The following is a 19,491-nucleotide window of genomic DNA, read 5'->3' on the forward strand; positions in this document are numbered from 1 at the left end:
TTAAGCTCTTATTTGATATTGATTAAAATCAAGTTTTCAGTATATTTTAATAAAAATTGATAAAATATATGATTAAAAAGTTGTAAATAACAGAAAATGTGTAGTTAAAATTAATTGTTAATTTTGATTTGAAATTTTAATCCAAATCCAATATGGACTAAACTTCTAGAAATTAAAACTCAAAAATTTTCTGAAATAGAAAAAAAAAAAAAAATGAAACAATTTGTACCCATGGGAACGCGTGGCAGTGTGGCACCCGGAAATACTAGGATCACGCCTTCCTTGAACTTTCTCGGAGAAGGGCCCACACAAAAAATGTGCCCGTTCAATCAAACTCTTCACGACTTCACCTCCTTCCATATTCAAATCTGCAATTTCTGTGTGTATTCCCCGCTGTTCCATCAAATCACAACCAACAAGGATTTCCTAACATAAAGACAATACCGTGTTTTAGATCCCCATCCAGGATTGGGATACTCATCAATTTTGTTTATATCCGCATCTGTTTGTAAACAAAATTATTACAGAGTTTTCATGCATGTGTGTATACATAGATACATGTATAAACAGATAATAGATGATGGAAGGTGAAAACCCATTATTTAACATCATCAAGGCGAGATTTACAAGGCCTTCATGGGCTTTTCTGTTGCTTGTTGTCACAGTGGTAACGATTTTCGGCATTCAGATCACAAAGAATTCCCTGTTTCCAATCGAGTCGGTAACCGGACGGGCTGGTTTCTCGGGTCCGGGTGGACCCAGGACTTGCTCCGGGCTTTTCATGGAGGTCCAGCCGAGAAAGATGGTGAAATCAATCATTCAGTTTGGTGGGGTGGGCGATGGGAAAACCTCTAATACTGCGGCGTTTCGAAAGGCGATGGGGTACATGGATAGCTTCCGGCAGAAAGGTGGGGCCCAGTTGAATGTTCCAAAAGGTAGATGGTTAACAGGAAGCTTCAATCTTACCAGTAATTTCACTCTGTTTCTTGAAGATGATGCTGTTATCCTGGGATCTCAGGTGACTAATATCATGTCATACTAAATTTTTATTTTAGTACCTGTACTTCAAATTTCTTACATCGTATTATCACCTTAATTTCATTCAAGAAGGTCCAATTCCACCTGTAGAAGTTGATGAATTTGATTTTCATAGGATAATACACTTTAATATGATTCATCACGCGTAAATGTTAGTCGTTTATGTAAAAGAAGTATAATTTTAGAAAAATAAATGAAATTTAGATCATTCTTTCCCATTTTTTTCTTATGCTCACTTTCAAGTTTCAACACACATTTTGGCGATAAAATATTTTTCTCGTAAATCAAAATTTTTTCCTTTAACTCCACATTCTTCCAAAATTTAATATTAAAAAACTTGGTCTTCTAAAAAAAAAAAAAAAAAAACTGTCAAACATGGGCTTATTAACTATCAAATCATCGATTACATGAGTGAAATAATTATCTGATTGGAAAAATTTTGAAGCACAGTAAATTGAAGGTCATTTTTCCTATTGATATTATAAAAGTATAATGACTGAGAATGAAATTTATCCGTTTTGAATCCACCAACACTTTTTTTTTTTTTTTGGTGGAAGAAAATAAGTAGCAAATTAAACTATATTTTAATAAAATTTGAAGTTAGTTACATAAATTGTAATGGTGATTTATAATTCAATACTTATTGATAGTAGGACCCTGAGGAATGGCCCATCATCCAGCCATTGCCTTCTTATGGAAGAGGGAGAGAGAGGTTAGGAGGGAGACATATTAGCCTCATCCATGGAGATTCCCTTACCAATGTTGTGATTACAGGTATGAACTCTTGAAACTTAAGTCATTATTAATCATTATAAATAATTTTAGGTAATGGCCATAACTTTAACAAGCACCCAACTTGAGATGTCACTGGTTGCGTAACTAAATTCATCTGACTTGACATAGTTTGGTCAGTGCAACTTTTACATTTTTTTTTTTCCAAATCAAATTTTATTTCTCAGTTTCTTTTTTCTCTTTCGTAGACGCGATCGACATGGCTCTATAGTGGAGTATAGCATGGCTCGGATGTAGGGCCGGACTGTGTGTTTTGATGTGCTGATTTATTTTGACACCAGTATATCTAACCAGAATTTTACTTTATGACTTTGAAGAATGCTTACACATGTGGCTGCATGATATCAAAAGAGATAAGATTATCCAATGGCATGCTTTGTCCAACTAGCACTTTATAATTAATCAAAAGTGTGTGTTGTGACTTATTATATGTCTCCATTCCCCATCAGTCACGCCTTAGATTGTTATGCAATTTCAATCTTGCTAAAAGAGCAAAATAGTAAATGAGACTTTCCTGCAAATTAGTTTTGGTGAATCTTAGTCATAGAATTTGAATAATGAATTACAATTAGATTTGAACCCAGTATTTTGCTGACTGTGATATCATATTATATCTCCTCATTTGAATTAAAGAAGTCTTTGGCAAACTACAATAATCGAGATGGTGTAAAATGTTTATTGATACTTGCTTCTACTCCTTGATTAGTCTTCAAGAAATTATTTAAGTTGAACATATCGAAGAAAATCAACGAGTAGATCTAATTAATTGCAGCCATTCATTTGCAGGGAATAATGGCACTATTGATGGTCAGGGAAAGATGTGGTGGGATCTTTGGTGGAATAGGACTCTAAAGCACACCAGAGGTCACCTTGTTGAATTCATCAACTCAAATAATATCCTAATCTCCAACCTAACTTTCCTCAATTCTCCATTCTGGACTGTTCATCCCGTTTATTGCAGGTATCACTTGCTTCTTTTATTTAGCCCCTCTTTGATGGCTATTATTTGGGAAACACAATGTTTTGAACAGTGATTTTTAGGAGAATGTATGGTAAAAAAAAAGTGAAAAGTTTTGGGTTTACGTGTAGAATATTTAATTGGATGAATATGTGGTTGAAAATGATTATGTAAAAAAAAAAAAAAAAAGATTTTTCAAATAATGGTTGTCAAATTGGGAAAAAAAGAGTTTTCAAATAATGGTTGTCAAACAGGGGCTTAGTATTCTATAGAAGAGCTTAGTAGCAATTTAGTAGTATCCAATGAGAAAAGTTCTTTCCAAGTGGTTTTATTAGGCAAGAAAAGAGGATATTTAGAGAAACAAAGTGTCTTTTGGAGTTTAAACATTTGTTGCATCTTTCCATGAAAAATAGATTTGAGCATCATTTCTTTGTCCTTTTGATTATTATAATGGAGTGTATCGGCTATTTTAAAGTAAATAAATCAAAGCATCTAATGGGAATGAAGTAAATAATAGCAAGACTGTTGTCTTATGTGTTGGACTATTGGGCCAGCAAGCCAGAGGAAAAGATAGAGAGGATGTCAATCTTCAAATACATCAAAACTCATGTCACCAAGCTTTTAACAGATTCTCTATGCCACATCAGAACAATAAAAATAAAATGGTTTTCTTATAGGATTCAACTAAGGAACCATGTGGATGGTCTTAAGGAGATGAATTTAATGGGTTAAAATACAGTGTACAGAATTTCAGAGATATTGGATTGTTTAAATGTAAAAATTTAAAATTCTGCTATTTCTTTTTGCCCGTGGAACGTACAGAATGTGGAAAGGATGAAGAGTTAACATAAAATGGAGGAAACTCCAACTTCATAATTATTGTTGAACCATCTCGTATAAAAAGCTTAAATTGTTACAGCGATATTACATTACCTTATTTAACTTTAGTCTTCAACATGCTTCCTCATGTGTAGACTGAATTCTTTAATCAGAAGCATTTGACACATGCACAATTTTTATAGTTTTCTTAGGACACATTTATTTATTTAAATTTTACAAAATTGATTAACCTTCTTTTTTTTTTTTTTTCCTCCAGCAATGTTGTGATCAAAGACATGACAATCTTGGCACCCCTCAATGCTCCAAATACTGATGGCATAGATCCAGGTACCACGAGTTATCTAAGCATAACATCGCTAAAGATTTCTTTTCCATGAATGTCTAATCAGCTTAGATATTAATACTATAATCAATGTAGAATGAATTATCGAAGACAGCCTCTTTCTTTCTTTATCAGATTCAAGCACAAATGTCTGCATTGAAGATTGTTATATTGAGAGTGGTGATGACCTGGTAGCCGTGAAGAGTGGCTGGGACCAATATGGTATCACCATGTCACTTCCAAGTGTAAACATCACTATAAGGCGAGTTTCAGGCACAACTCCTACGTGCTCTGGTGTTGGAATTGGAAGTGAAATGTCTGGTGGAATTAGAAATATCATTGTAGAGGATTTATACATAAGAGATTCAGCAGCCGGGGTGCGAATAAAAACTGACAAGGGAAGAGGAGGGTATATAAGGAATATCACTATGCGTAACATAACAATGGAGAGAGTCAAGGTACCTATAAGGTTTAGTAGAGGTGCAAATGACCACCCTGATGAGAAATTTGATCCTAAAGCCTTACCAAAAGTTCAAGGGATTTCTATAGTTGATGTGGTTAGTGTGGATTCGAGAAAAGCTCCCTTGCTACTGGGTATAGAAGGTGCCCCATTTGAGGATATTTGCATGAAAAATGTTAGTATACAAGGTTTATCCCCTTCTATAAGTTGGAACTGTGAGTTTATCTCGGGCTTTAGTGAAGGAGTGTTCCCTGTGCCATGTTTAGAGTTGCAAAAAAATGGATCCTCATCATGGTGTTCATATTCTTAAGGTTTTGTTATGATGGCTTAGAAATTTGTGGTATTATAGCTGACACTAATCTTATTGTAGTTGCGGAACATGTGATAGAAGTGAAGGGGTTTGCTTAGTTTGTATATAACATCCTGCGTAGAAAGGAAATCTGGGGCTCATCGCAGGCCTATAAGAAGGAAAGTTCCTATTGGCTTGCATTTTGGTACAGTATCGTGTTTTCACATTCAGCTGTACATGCATTTTTTTTGAGAATACTTCTGTTGGAACAACCCACATCAATTGCAGGAATCTTAATCAAATGCATCCGCGTCAACATGGCGTTTCTTCTTTTTCTGTTTTCAGAGTTCCTCGTCCATTTTGTCAGTTTTCGATATTTAATGATGGAAATGCTTACAGAGATAAAGAGAGTTGAAATACATGTAAAGGTAACATTTTTGCTGCCTATTTTACTGGGGTGCAATATTTATTAGAACGGATCTGAAATTCTTTGTATTAGTTCATCATAAAGCAGAAGTCCAGGATTCTGGAACTCTGATGATATATATAAATTATACAGAATTCTTCTCCTGCCATTATTTCACAATTTGTTGCTATTTTCATTTTCTCTTATGCCATGTGATGCAGCTTGATTCCATGAAATTCGAAGAATCAAATGACACTTAAAACATACGATTGATCAATCAAACAGAGAGAGAACGGAAATTCTCAACTTAAAATGTAAATACATATTGGGGAAGGGTAGTTATGAAGGTTTTGCAGTATTCACCATTTCCAGAACACATTCGAACCGCACTTGTATTTGTCCTTCCCTTTGCACTCCAATTCCAAGTCTTCAGATATAAATGGCACTTTCTGCGTAAAGTAGTAGTAGAATTAGCACAAATAAGTTTCAAAGCTAACCCGGAGAATAAATAAGAAAGAATTTTTTTGGTGGGCATTAGATCAAATCAAACCTTCTGTTTGGCGAGATCTTGGCACCCAGTAAAATTTTCAGGGAACTTGCATGTGCCAAACTGAACTGTGAATGCCCGAGCGAAGTTGGCGCCACTGGTGGCCAGCCTCTTCTTGTCATTCAGTTCCTACGACGGCCAGAATTTTTTAGTATTAAGTTGGTGCATTTAAACAAGTTTTATGATTGTAAGCTGACCTTGTTGGTCTTGCTCTTTTCGATATATTCCTCAATGATGCCGGCACTGGCAGAGGAGGTGGAAACTGCAGCACTCAAAAGGGCTGCGCCAAGGCAAAGAACTGCTGCTCTTCTTCCCGACTCATTCGAGTCAGAAATTTTAACCTGTTGGGCCCTTATTACAGGCAATTTCTGAACAGGTGCTATCGGGGTGGCAACCGAAGGCATTGAAACAACCTTTGAGCTAAGCTCAGTGCCTGACATGACATAGTTGCAAGCCAACACGCTAGAGTTCATGGCTGCCATCTGCGGTGGTTTATTTGCCGTGATCTGGTGGAGCAGAGGCTGAGTATTATGGAGAATCTGATAGTGGAAATTTTGGTTGATGGGGGTGGTGATGAATGTGGAATGTGTAATTAAGGTTGTGGTGGGAGTGTGGATAAGGTGAGATTGTCTCACTCCCATTGGCAAATTGGGGTGTTGTAGTGGGTCTGTTTATGCCAAATTCTGTGGTGAACTTGAGTTTGGGACCCCATATTGTAATCTAAATCTGTGATTTGGATAACTTCAATCCAAGAAGCCTAGAGAACTATACCATGAAAACAATTTAGTAAAATTATATCTCAAGAATTGAGAACACCAAAAAGGAATAATGGGACATTAAGAGTGTGTTTGATCAGCTTTATTTTTCATGAAAAATGACATTTTTCCACTCAGGTTCCTAAGTTTGGAGTGTTTGATTGACAATATTTTCAAACTTTTGGTTACGTGACTATATTTTCCTCAAAAATTAGAAAAGTATTTTCTTTAGGAAGACGTTTTTATTTTCCAGGTAATTCACTCACTCTTTCTCTCTCTTATCTACCCACTCTCTCATCTACTCATTAATAAAAAATTGACAAGTATAATATTTTATAAGTTTAAAATTAAATCAATCAAACACATTTAATTACTAATTTCCATACAAATAAATTCTAGGCAATTGAATTATCTAGAATTAATTTTTTTCCATACAAATTTCATACTTTCAATCAAAATTTGAAGAGAAAAATTTAATAGATACAACTAAACCCCAAAATTTGAAGAGAAAAATAACAAAATATCAAAAATGAACATGCAATACAAATTATGAGTGAAGTTTGGCATACAAAATTATAATGCAATGGTAAAGGGGTCTGTTTGTTTTTTTGATCATTTTCTCAATGCAATTATTTAAAACAAAATTGAATATGTATTTGAGTGACTTATGTACAAAATCAAAGAATATTGACTGCTAGAGATTGTATAACAAAATAATGAAAATGACGACTAAATACAAATGAGCTTCTAATTTTAGATTAATTCATATTAAATTGACTTACAAATAAAAAGTATGAATACGGACAAAGAATTATTAAATTCAAAGTATCTTTAACAAGCATCTAAAAAGGTTATTATCATGAGATTAAAGCAAAACGATAACAATAACAGTCTATAAACTTTACAGTATATGTTTTGAAGATAAATGAGAAATTAAAAAATATGTAAGGTCGTAATAATTGCAGTGATACCAAACCAATTTGTTAAATTGAATCTTCAAAATTTTAATTCAACGAGAAATAATTCATTTCTTGATGGGTTGAAAAAAAAATATGGTGGGTTACTGTTGGACGTGAAATTTGAAGAAACGAAGAGACATTTTTATTTGGTTAAGAAAAGAAAATGGGCATTTGGAGGATAAATGGTCAAATTACTTATAGACAAGTGATAAGTTTTATATCATTTATATGTTTCTTCTAAAGATTTTTGTATTTCAATTTTTATTAGTTTCTAGAGTTTGCTTATTGATAATTCTAAGTTAAAGAATTTTATAAATATAATTTTCGTTTTTCTTTAACCAATTAACCTTACATAATTTGGGGCCCTCACCAAAATAGAGCCTTAGGTGATCGCCCATCCCGTCTATAATTAGGGCCGCCACTGTAACAATAATTTTTTATTCCATATTGCTCGTGGAACCTTTTGGACTTACAAGTACACTGGGCACCCTTACGAGCCCTTTTTTTCTTCCTTATTATGCTCGGATTTTGATGGACTGATCATCTTGTAGCGGCTGAATCATGATATAAAATTTGACAAATGTTGCTGGTACTAGATCAGCTGTCACTAAATTAGCTTCTAATTGCCTATTAAGAGTTGCGGGATAGATAAGCAGCACGTGCACATCACGTGTGGTCCAACATGAACCAAGCAAGTGCAATTCATTTATTGCAGAATACTTGCTGGAAAACACACAAAATTTTCAGCAGTGAGGTTGATCAACTCTTCATTAAAATTTTAATTTGTGAACTGCCGCTAAAACAGTATCAGTAGTCATTTAACCTGCCCTGTCTTGTTACCTATTTAAGAGTGAGGATGGCTAAGTTGAACGTGCAAATTAAGTGTGGTTTGGCACGCACGTAGTTCACTTATGCAAAGGAGGACACTGAAATCTGCCAAAAGAGTGCACCAATTCTCTCCAAATATTCTGCACAGAAGCTGTCCAATCTTTAAGCTTCTCAAAGCCACTCTTCACCCGCACATCATACCAAATTTGCCTTATGGAAACAGGCAATGACCAATCTGGCCTAGCTGCCTCTATCATTCAAGAAAAAACCAGCTTTCCTGAGGTTTTCGGTTACCAGTAACCTCATCCCAATTTTGAGTTAACCTCAACACGTGAATCCCAACAACAATTTCGTCATCTATATCACAAATTTTACTTCTGTATGGACTTGTAAAGCAACACTGTCACATATTTGGAATGGAAACTATTAGTCAAACCAAGCGCAACCACTGATGGAGCGGCTCCTATCACCAACAGCCCGCAATATTGCCGGACCACCAACACACTAGCCGTCAAAATCCAGTTTCTTTCTGAATTGAAGTATAGAACATTTTATGAATGCTCCTGAACCTTGCTAGTTAATATTCCCTTACCTAATGTACACAACTTAAATCGGCCCACTTCCCACAAACCTAACACTCCAATTAATCCAACTCATACACAACAAAAACCTAGCTCACAAAAAAAGGACAAATCATAACTCAAATAGGCCCAAATAGAACCCGTTGTATACTACGTCACCGGCCTCTCACAATTTTGCCAACATACCATTGTGTAGCTGACGTCCGCCACATCGCTGACCACCAACAATTTCTCCACTACAGATTTTAAGACAGAAAGCTTCTATACCTGCAAAATTAATTGACTGCAGCAACTCCAGAGTCTATCTGGGGCTATCTACCCTCCTTTTCAGCGTCGTCGTCTTCTTTTTTTCCTTAGCCATTACAAGAGGAAAGGTGCCTCTGGGGAGGCAAAATTCTTGTGTTCGAACTGAGAAGAAGAAACTTAGGATTTGTTCTTACAAATTAAATTGATTTTACAATGAAAAGTGAAAACCCGACAAAGAGCAGCGAGGGTGGAAGAAGACTGGACGGCTCCTCTCGCCATGAGAAAACCCCACCAAAAAAGCGAGAGAAAATTCCAAGGAGTAGGCTTGATACCATGTCAAATATACACAGTGATTATCAATAAGATTTGATGCTCAACGTGAGATGTTCTCTCATTATATACAACCAAAATCACAATTAAATATGGTAGCTATCAAACTAAATATTCGCTAATGTTAACCCATTAAATACATATGTTGATGCTTTATATTCCACCAATGCCTTATATTCCACCAACTTCTTTGGCATGCAGGTAGTTTCATTCGTGTATATAAAATTCATCTTATAAATTTACAAATTAACCTACCTTGTGTTGTTGCCTATTTGAGAGTGTGAGGAATGGGTAAGTTGCATGCGCACATTTCATGTCGTTTGGCACACACGTAGCATTCTCTTTCTATTTGTGTATGTAAAATTCATTCTTATAACAAGATTAATACTTCATTTGTATGATGAGGCTTATATATCATTGCTACCAAAAGTTGAAGCTAAATGTTTACTAATGAGATCAATGCACAGAAAAAGCGAGCAATCAACTCCTTGGAAAGTAATCATACATTGCTAGAAATTTGCTCAGTACCCTACTTCAAACTTAAAATTACAGTATTGGGACTGACTAAAAATTGCACGCTAACTTGCCAATTGAGGAGAGTGTGTGCAATGGGTAAGTTGAATGTGCATATTACCTATGCTTCGGGACGCACATAGCAAGCTAGTTTTAATTGCATATATAAAATTCATTCTTATAAAAAGATTAATACTTTATTAGTATGATGAGTCGATATATCATTGCCTCCAGAAGTTGATGCTTTAATGATTCAAAATTGCGATAAATGCTACTGTATCTTTTTCACCATCAGAAACTACACATACAGGAATTAGTAAGGACGTCCAATGGAAAATGAAGATAAGAGTAAAGATATGATTTTAAAATATGGGATTCAGATTATTTGTTGATTAGCTTTAATATTTCTGTAGGTTCTAGTTTATTATAAGTTCTTTTGATTTTAGCTTCTTTGCCCATTAAAAGGAGGGGCTTATTCATTGTAATAGGAAAACTTAGGGCATTGAAACAAAAATTATATTTCCTCCATTTAAATTCTCTCTTTTCTCCCACTCTTCTTCTCTTCATTATCCCTCTTTCTCCTCCTTTTCTCAATATTGTTCTTGTTCGTTGCATCCTACATCAGTAGTGGTATCTGATTCTGATCTTGCCAAACTTAGGATTTGTGGCCTCTGGGCCCCTGGAGTAGTATATTAGATGCAGTAGATCCAGTTGTGATCTCATCAAACTTCACAGATTTATGGCCTCCGGGGGCTACCATTCTTGGAGACTACTGCTGATGCAAAAGCTCTTGTGACTTGCATTGGCTTTTGCCCTTCTGTTGATATTGTTGCTGCAGATACGCCGCTGCCTTACTATTTAGAACAACTGTTTTGGGTCTCATACAATTTTGATGCAACTTAGAAGATGAAGCTAGATGTTGTTGCATTAGTTGTTGCTGCCTTTGTTGTTGAGGACTATAAAGTAGAATTAGGAGAAGATATTAAGGCATTTCTTTTAGTCGCATTTGTTGCAACGCATTGTTTTTTTATTTTATTTTATCATAGCTGGTTTTTCATTCTCAGCCAATCCAGTCAATAAAGAATTCATAAAATGATGTCCTCTCAAAATCCTGTACGTATAGTTTCTGAATAGGTAAACATTATAATATTAATGCACTCAAATAATGATATCATCCCATGCTTGTCTTTTCTGCACATTGATCGCAATATTAAAGCATCTAAGTAATCAATAATATACAGCCTTATCATAAGAAGAATGTATTTATCTTCTTATAAGAATGAATTTCATATACACAAGTGAATCTAGCGTGATATGTGCGTGCAAAACCTCAAGTAATGTGCACATGCAACTTATACATTTCACATGCTCTTAAATAGGCAACAAGTCAAGGCCAGTTTACAAACTTCTATTCATAATTATGTTGGTATAAATTTACAGTATGTTAGATTGCGAATTCCATGCATTGTAAGATGACTTTCTAAGTAGTTGATCGCTATCCATTGGCGTGAACTTCCTCCTACTGTTGTAATTCTGGATGCAATAGTAGCCAGCTGTGATACAGTCAAACTTAAAGATTTCTGTTTTCTGGGAGCCATCATTCTTGGGGATTACTGCTTCTAATGCAAATGTTGTTTCAATAGCAGCAGCTACTCTGTTATTGCTGTCGTTGCTACTGATTCACCCTTTAGTGATTCTTTATCATAGAGGCTTTTCATTTTCAGCCAGTCCAGATAGTTAAGAATTCATAATGATGTTGACGAAGAATGTAACGAACAAGAACAATATTGAGAAAAGAAGGAAAAAGAGAGAAAGATAGAGAAGAAGAGGGAGACAAAAGAGAGAACTTAGGAGGTGGAAATATAATTTTTTGTTCTATATTAAAGATTTCCTATTATAATGAATAAGCTCCCTATGTATAGAATGACAACGAAGCTAAAATCAAAATCAAAAGAACTTCTAATAAACTAGAATCTTATCAAAATATTAAAGCTAATCTAATCTAATCTAAACACATAATTTGAATCAAAATCTATTTTAAAATTCTATCCAAATCCTATCTTTATTCTTATATTCATTTTCATTCAACTACATGTAAAACTACTACTTCAGGCGAAAATCAAGCCAAGGGACTGAGTAGAGATTTGCACACTAACCTATCATGTCCTGTTGCATATCTGAAGGTGTATGGAATCGTAAGTTGCAAGTGCACATTGGGTGTGTTTGACTGGCACATAGCACTCTAGATTTATTTGTATATAGAATTTATTTTTGCCACTCCTTGACATCCCATCCCTCCCTCTCTACATCTCTATCTCTAGTCTATGCTATTGAGTCTAGTTCATCTCTTCTACCATTGTCGAGGTGAAGGTTCAAGGAGACAAGGACTAGATGAGGATATGAAGGGAAGTTTATTGAAGGTATTCAAGTAGTAATTTTTTAGATTTTTATATACGCTTCTCCAATTGCAAAAGTTTTGCCCCGTATTTAAAACCTATATTTTAAATCCCAAAATTTTCATATAGTGGACTTTGATCATTGGAATTGGAACTTTGATTTGTCCATTTTAGAAGTACTTATTTGTATTTGATGTTAACATGATGTTGAATGTTTGATCTTGAAGGGTTGAGACTTGAGAATAGACAGAGATGACATTGGCTTTTTTAGTTTGTTTTTGTTGGAATAAATACAGATTTAGGCAAAATAATGGAATTGGTGGACAACCAATGAATTAAAAATTATTGTGGATGCTTGGTTAAGTTTTTGCTTTTGGAAAATTGTTAATGTTCACTTCTCATTTCTTCCTTTGTGTTTACCTCAGTTTCCATTTATGCAACGAAATTGGAGCATCTTCAATAGCATTCCCCCAGCAGAATTCCTCGGCATCACTGCCAAAAACAATAACCCATATTTCGTTGCTTTTGTGGGTTTCTAGTGTAGAAACAATCGATGATCTAGGGTTTGGCTTCCCAGAGTCCAAGGTATTCTCGTCTGAATCTTTTTTCTTTTTCGATTTTGTTTTTGAATTAAGCTATTTGTACTTGTTGGCTTCCACTTTGGTTTACCCGACCTCACTCCTCCTCTCACATAGGGTCGCGTCCCACGTGGGGGCCACGACATGGGGGCCCGACCCCCATGTGAAAGGAGGAGGTGGGATCGAATAACCCAAAGTGTAAAATGGCATGTACAAATAGCATGACCCTTTGTTTTTTTAGTTTTTGTTATCTAGTTTAGACACAGTTTCAATGGCCACCTTGGACTGGTTATGATTGGGTAAGTTGCATGTGCACACCAAGCGGTGTCTAACACACACCTTGCACGAATGCTTATCCAACACATTCAATTCGCATAGTTCAGAATAGAATTAACCAAATGAGGAAACTTTAGCTACAAAGTTTAACAAATATATTAGCAAAACATAAGGCACACTGTGGTTTAACTAATCAATGAGAAATTTTATGAAACTTGAGAGTTTGCTTTTAGTCCATCAACATGGGGGGAAAAAAAAGGAAAAGGAGTTCAAAACAAAAATCCAAAATTGTGATATTCCTATAGATTATGATGCACCAGCACAGACACGGATATGTATCTCTGACACGACACTTGTTGGATACATCAAAATGAAATTTTTCAAAAAAGTACTAATGCGACAAGTTATCGACAAGTTGGTTAAAGTCTTTAAAATCTTCATTTATATAGTATAAATTTAGTTTTATACCTGTTATTAATTTTTCTTATTGAAAATTTTCAAATAAGAGTACATATATTTTATTTATATATTGTTTCTAATAAAAAGGAAAAATGATCATAGCATAGTGTCCGAGGAGTGTTTGTATCCAACACACATCGGACATGGACACGTTATCCTAATTGAAGTATCCATGCAACAGAGCCTATATGAGATTAAAATTTTGATACAAACTTAAGCTTATAAACATAAGGTGTCGCTCTTGACCTTTCATTCATCAATCTGATAAAAGATATAATCGGACAATAAAATACCAAGCATTTGTTAATAAATCAAAATAGACTGGGCAATTAGCAAACAATCAAATACGAAGTTTAAAGATTCGTTATCCTTTCTTGCCTCAGAGTAATGCATATTCATTCCAAAAAACATTAGCTGGTAACAGTACGTACCATCAATCTTTGGCTCAAGTGCTCCCTCAGTATTAAGACAGTGTTTCTCTGAGCAGATTACCTTCTTTCTGTTGCTGTTGCTTTTGGTGCCTTTGTAAGTGCAACCCCTGAGCACTTCCTTATCAATCTACTGGTCCCTTTTGGGACGAACTTGAGTTACAATGATATTTGAGAAGTCATGATCTCTTTTTAGCTGGTATATTATTTGACAAAATATCTTTACAATTAAAAATATACAGTACAATGGAATGTTAGAGTCAGACGCATGTCTATAGTGTGAATGAATAAAGAGATCTAAGATGAGAGAGGAACCAAACGTCAAAAACAGGTGGTAAGATTGTCCAGATCTTTTATTTGGCAGGAGAAAGGGTGGATGGGTAGGGTCAGGGGCAACTTTTGGGCTCCAATAGGCCCTTTTTTTTTTTTTTTTTTAGCCTGGTTCAAGTCTCCAACCCAGATAGAAGCCCAATTGCCCATAGTCCATGACCCATTTACTGACCCAGACCCGAAACCATAATTCAATTAATCCGTTTTCATTCAAGCTCTTCATTTCAACTAAAATCAAAACCGAACCTTTGCTCCCTCGCGTGAATCGCCTCTCTCTCTCTCGCTTCCCTTCTCGCCACTCGTCGACTTCCAGTTCCAATCTACTGTCCGCCGGCATCTCCTAGATTAGGGTCTCAAATCTCCCGCCCCTAACTCTAGTATCCCCAATACCCACCGCAACTTTAACCTCCAACCGTCGCCACCACCTGAACTGCAGAATCGGCTATTGTTTTTTCCAATTCCAGCCAGCCCAACGAAAGAAGAAGAAGCAAGAGCCCAGAAGAACTGAAGAAGGTGATTTTGATTTCAATTTCAATTTCAGTCACTCCATTTTCAATTTTTCAGCAGTAGACTAGTGATTTTTTTTTTTTGGTAAAATCATCATAATCATGTATTAGTTTTGTATTGTATATGGAGTTAGCTCAGTGAATTCATTGCTCTCTGAAATGTGAATTGCTTTTGCTTCCAGTATTATTACCATCGTGTCCCTGAATTGCTTAGTGAATAGCTCTATTTTTGCTTCCAGTATTTGTGATCTATGAATTGAATTGCTTCTAGTAATTGGATGATGTGAATTGCTGAGGGATATTTCTTGAATCTTGAATCTTTCCACTCAAACGCATACATTGTTCGAATTCTATTGCGAACAAAAAACTGAAAATGTACTCTAACCTAATAGCTTATCTGAAAAACTGATCATTGTCAAATTAAGTAACATTTCAAGAAACATAGGGAGTTCTATTATATGGTTGAGTGTCAGTGATTTTTATTTAAGTGTTTGAATCAAAGTATTTAACTTGCTCAAGTACTGGTTTCTGGATTTTAAATCTATATTATCTCTAGAACTAGATTGATTGAAGCTTGCTAATTTAGTAGGGAAAATTGGACATGCTCTTGCTCCTATGATTGCTAGGTTCATCCTTCGCATGCTAGATATTCCTCCTGCTGCTGAGTGCTGACTGCGGAGGCACTTAATGGAGTGATATGGGATTGGTCAATGCTACATTCCCTCTTCTCAAAGCTTAGTAATTTTCTCCTGAGTAGTGAAAATAATCGTCAATAGTTTCATGTATTTCGATATTTTGTATGCCAGATGAGATATGAGTTAAAACTTAAAAAGTGGATAACATGTATCTATCTACTATGCTATTTAAATTAGGTGGTGTTGCAACCAATGAAACTTAATCATTAACACTTTGTAGTATGCATTTGTATATGATTGAATTATTGCCAAGTTTGGATGGCATCATTGAATTTGTTCTCCTAAGAAACCTTTTTTTGTACAAGAAATCATTTTCCTTTTTTCCCTTCAAAAACTCATTAAAATTCTGTATCTTCAAAGGTACACTGCCTCCCTGTCATGACTAAAAGAGTTGGTGAGGATTGATTCTTGAATTTCTTTATGTCAATTATTTCAATGAAAAGACTGTTTTGAAAATAGATTTGAATAGGGGTGAACACAATTCGATTTATATAATTTTTGAACTATTTTAAAACGATTTGAATTATTTTGCAAACCAAAACCATTTTTTTGGTTTGATTTGATATCAATCCAAGATTTTAATGACGTAAAAACAATGTATTTTAAACAAATCAAAAAATATATTATAGTACTAATATATTTGTTTATATACAAACTCAAACCTATAAACAATACAAGATTCTATCATAAAATTTAAGCTGACAAATTCATTATTTTTGAAATAGATAACAAAAATATTATCATAAGCTATTATTTCCTAAAGAGTCAATAGAGGTGGACTAGCAATTCAATTTGTTGAATTATAACTTGAACTAATAAATAGTATTTTGGGTAAATAATTTGATTTGATTTTAAGCAATTTTAAACTTTCACAACCTAAACCAGAAGCTGTAGTTAGTGAGAGAAGGAGAGCAATGGTGCCTGCCACGTTCATTTTTGGAGATTATTTCATTGATAATGGGAACAAAAATAATCTGTCTTCTTTTGCTAATGCTAAATATTTTCCTAATGGTATTGACTTTCCTAGCGCAGCTGGGCCATCCTGGACTTGAACCAGAGACCTTGCCCGTGAAGTAAATCATTGCACCTACGGTCCAACCAATTGGAAGAGAATCAATAGATTCCTTTTCGGGAGCGATTCATCCTTCCCGATACCAAACTTCCAATGGTTATACCATGGTTGACACAATCGGCAAGAACCGCTCTAGCTTTGTATATCAATATTATAACTTCTTTTTCTTAGTGCACGATCTGATCTAGTGTACCGAACATACCATTAGTGAATGTTTTCTATGCCACGTTGGACATGAGTAAAAAATGTAATGAACAAGATTATCATAGGTTGGGTAAGGTGGGTTAAAATTTTGTTCTTAGTTCTATCAACTTTAATGTGATACTACGTACTAAACATACCTTTTGTTGTGCATTTTTTTCTCTCTTGTTGTGAACTTGGTAAAAGATATTGAGGGGCTAATTGTTGTCTTCTCATATATGAATTCAGCTGAAAATCTTGGACTGCCTTTTGATTCCTTCATAATGTGGAGTCAATTATGCTTCTGTTACTACTGGTGTAAATTTTTTCTCTATCACAACCTAAATCCCAGGCTTCAGTTCTCGAGAAGCATGCTGCTGCCAAGTGCCAACAGCAAGGTAATTAGCTTATATTGAGCTTTCTTGATGACCTTTTTTCATAGAACAATGCTATATCATTTTTAGTTTGCAGTAGTATTGTTTTATATTTTTATCATTATATTATTCATAGTCAAAAACTCAAAGTTTGGCACTATTATGCCCGCACTGAAAAATATTCCTGGCTCCGCCCCTGGGTAGGGTTACAGTTTGTTTTAACTATCAAACACCACCACCTAGAAAATACTCGTATTTCCAAGGTTAATGGCCTATAAATTTGTATTCGTCGGATATAATTTACACATTTATAGTTTTCAAAATAATCAGTGGCTCGTGCAAGTTCTCTGGATGTGGATTCATTATACCAATTATGAATTGAGTAATGCTACTAGTACATAATGGTCTACAATTTAGTTTACAGATTGATGATTTTGATACTATTAACCAACTTCATTTCATTTCATTCTCTCTTATTTTTCTCTTTCTCTCTCTTTCACATCATCGATATGCAAGACCAACATGTACAAATAGCGTTACTCTTATAAATCACCTTTAAATAGCGTGATAACATAAGTTCAGCTTTATACCTTCCTCTTTTAACTGGAATCAATATCCAAGAACCTGTTTGCTCAACGCAATGCCTCTTAACAATGGAGTTAGTGACAATTGTACTTTAAGATCTATTAGATCAGGTCATTCAAGCTGGACTTATTTCGAGCTTTATGTGGGGATAAAATGATAAATTGTTAGGCATCGTGTCTAGTGCATGCGAATGAATAAAGTGATCCAAGATTGGAAGGAGATGAACATTGAAAACCAGAAGGTAAGTTTGTCAAGATTTTGGGTTTTGACAGGAGGACACCGTGAGGAAAAGCCCCAGCCTCCAAAATTGCCTTAACCTTGAAATCCAAACCATGGGATTTGAAGTTTTTGAAACAATCTAAATGACAACTCATATTTTATTAATCTTGTTCTGCACAAGAATGAAAAAAATTTCAAACCTTGCTTGCAATTTGAAATTTGAAACATAACTTCATCGCTCACTGAAATGTAAAAATTGAAAATTCAAACTCAGCATCTGAGATGGGGATGAGAGGAGAATATTGTTTGTCACATTAGAATTAGTAAGACCAAATATTATAATTCACTAACAAACCCGTTGAGACTAAATTGTAGAGAAAGACATGCCATAAAATTTCGAAAACCACAATTTTAGATTCATTAAGGACGTTCTTCCTAGATGAAAACTCATATTATATACACTTCGTTACACATTGAAATTAAAAATTCAACTTTCAATTTCATCAACTAATTTGTGGGGTAAGGGACAGCATTATTCACCAAACTGGAATATAATGAGGCTAAAAAGTGAAATTCAATAAAACAAATCAACAATCACACAAAAAGCACACGTTAATAATTTTTGGTTCTATACTTCCCTCTCCAATAAGGAATCAAATCTTTGAGAACAATGCATAAATTTTAAGTGGAATCAGTAGTCCAGCCAACTAAAAAAATGAGATAGAGCTTGTTTGGTATTGTAAGTATTATGCCCTAGGTCCAATCAACTTTGAACATAAATACTTTTATATATAATTAATGCAATTAAATGGCAGATGTATTATTTAATTAATAGACAATTAAATAAATAATAAAGTCCGTAGATTCAAATATTTGTAATTTGTTAATCACAAGGAGTTATGATTGTGAGATACAAATTACATCTGATTGAATCTTAAATCATCCGTGGTCGTAAGTAATAACGAGATACGGATATCGTTATTACGGATAGACCATCACGTGTGGCATTTCTTACTTGTGAAGTAAGTAGCTGATCTCACAAGTTAAAGTGTGGTGACACTTAAATGAACACGTGGATGTTTTTGTTATAGAACAAAACATTGGAGACCCGTCGAGAGATTCCACATGGATAACTATATGAGTGTCAGTGGTTAATCTTTAACGTTCGGTAGTGGAATTGGTCCTTTGACTTGAGGTCGTCATAGTACCTTATATGAGGACAGTCATACATTGGCGGTGTTGGATGTTGCTCTGAAAAGGGCCGCTAATACGATATCGTTCGGGTACGTCAAGAATCGTATGAAGGTTATGATTGATCAATAAAGGATTCGTCACTCTTAGATAGTAGGAGATTATGATCTGCGTTTCATTCAATTAAGTCGATGATGAAATCCTTGGCCAATGTGTAGTCATAAGTCGAAAATGAGTTTTTGACTTATATTGACTTAATAGTGGAGTGAAAGATATGATCGATGATTGAGATTGACACAATTCCATATCTCGTAATTGATCGGATCATATTGACGAAG

At 34.8% G+C, this 19,491-nt stretch overlaps 2 protein-coding genes across 2 annotated transcripts; one reads left to right on the top strand and one right to left on the bottom strand.

Moving 5' to 3' along the window:
• Positions 1-220: 220 nt before the first annotated feature.
• Positions 221-5,274, top strand: LOC111401119 (probable polygalacturonase). Its single transcript, XM_023028695.1, has 5 exons — positions 221-1,018; positions 1,692-1,812; positions 2,617-2,791; positions 3,885-3,955; positions 4,086-5,274. Exons 1-5 carry the CDS (start codon positions 578-580, stop codon positions 4,718-4,720), a joined length of 1,443 nt encoding a protein of 480 aa, XP_022884463.1. The 5' UTR covers positions 221-577; the 3' UTR covers positions 4,721-5,274.
• A 62-nt stretch (positions 5,275-5,336) lies between these two features.
• Positions 5,337-6,280, bottom strand: LOC111401120 (photosystem I reaction center subunit N, chloroplastic-like). Its single transcript, XM_023028696.1, has 3 exons — positions 5,850-6,280; positions 5,656-5,781; positions 5,337-5,554 (listed from the first exon to the last, which is right to left on the bottom strand). The coding sequence occupies exons 1-3, from the start codon at positions 6,132-6,134 to the stop codon at positions 5,465-5,467; spliced, it is 501 nt and encodes a 166-aa protein (XP_022884464.1). The 5' UTR covers positions 6,135-6,280; the 3' UTR covers positions 5,337-5,464.
• Positions 6,281-19,491: the final 13,211 nt, after the last annotated feature.

Source organism: Olea europaea, chromosome 10, assembly GCF_002742605.1.
Source record: "Olea europaea var. sylvestris chromosome 10, O_europaea_v1, whole genome shotgun sequence".
NCBI classification, from domain to species: Eukaryota; Viridiplantae; Streptophyta; class Magnoliopsida; order Lamiales; family Oleaceae; genus Olea; species Olea europaea.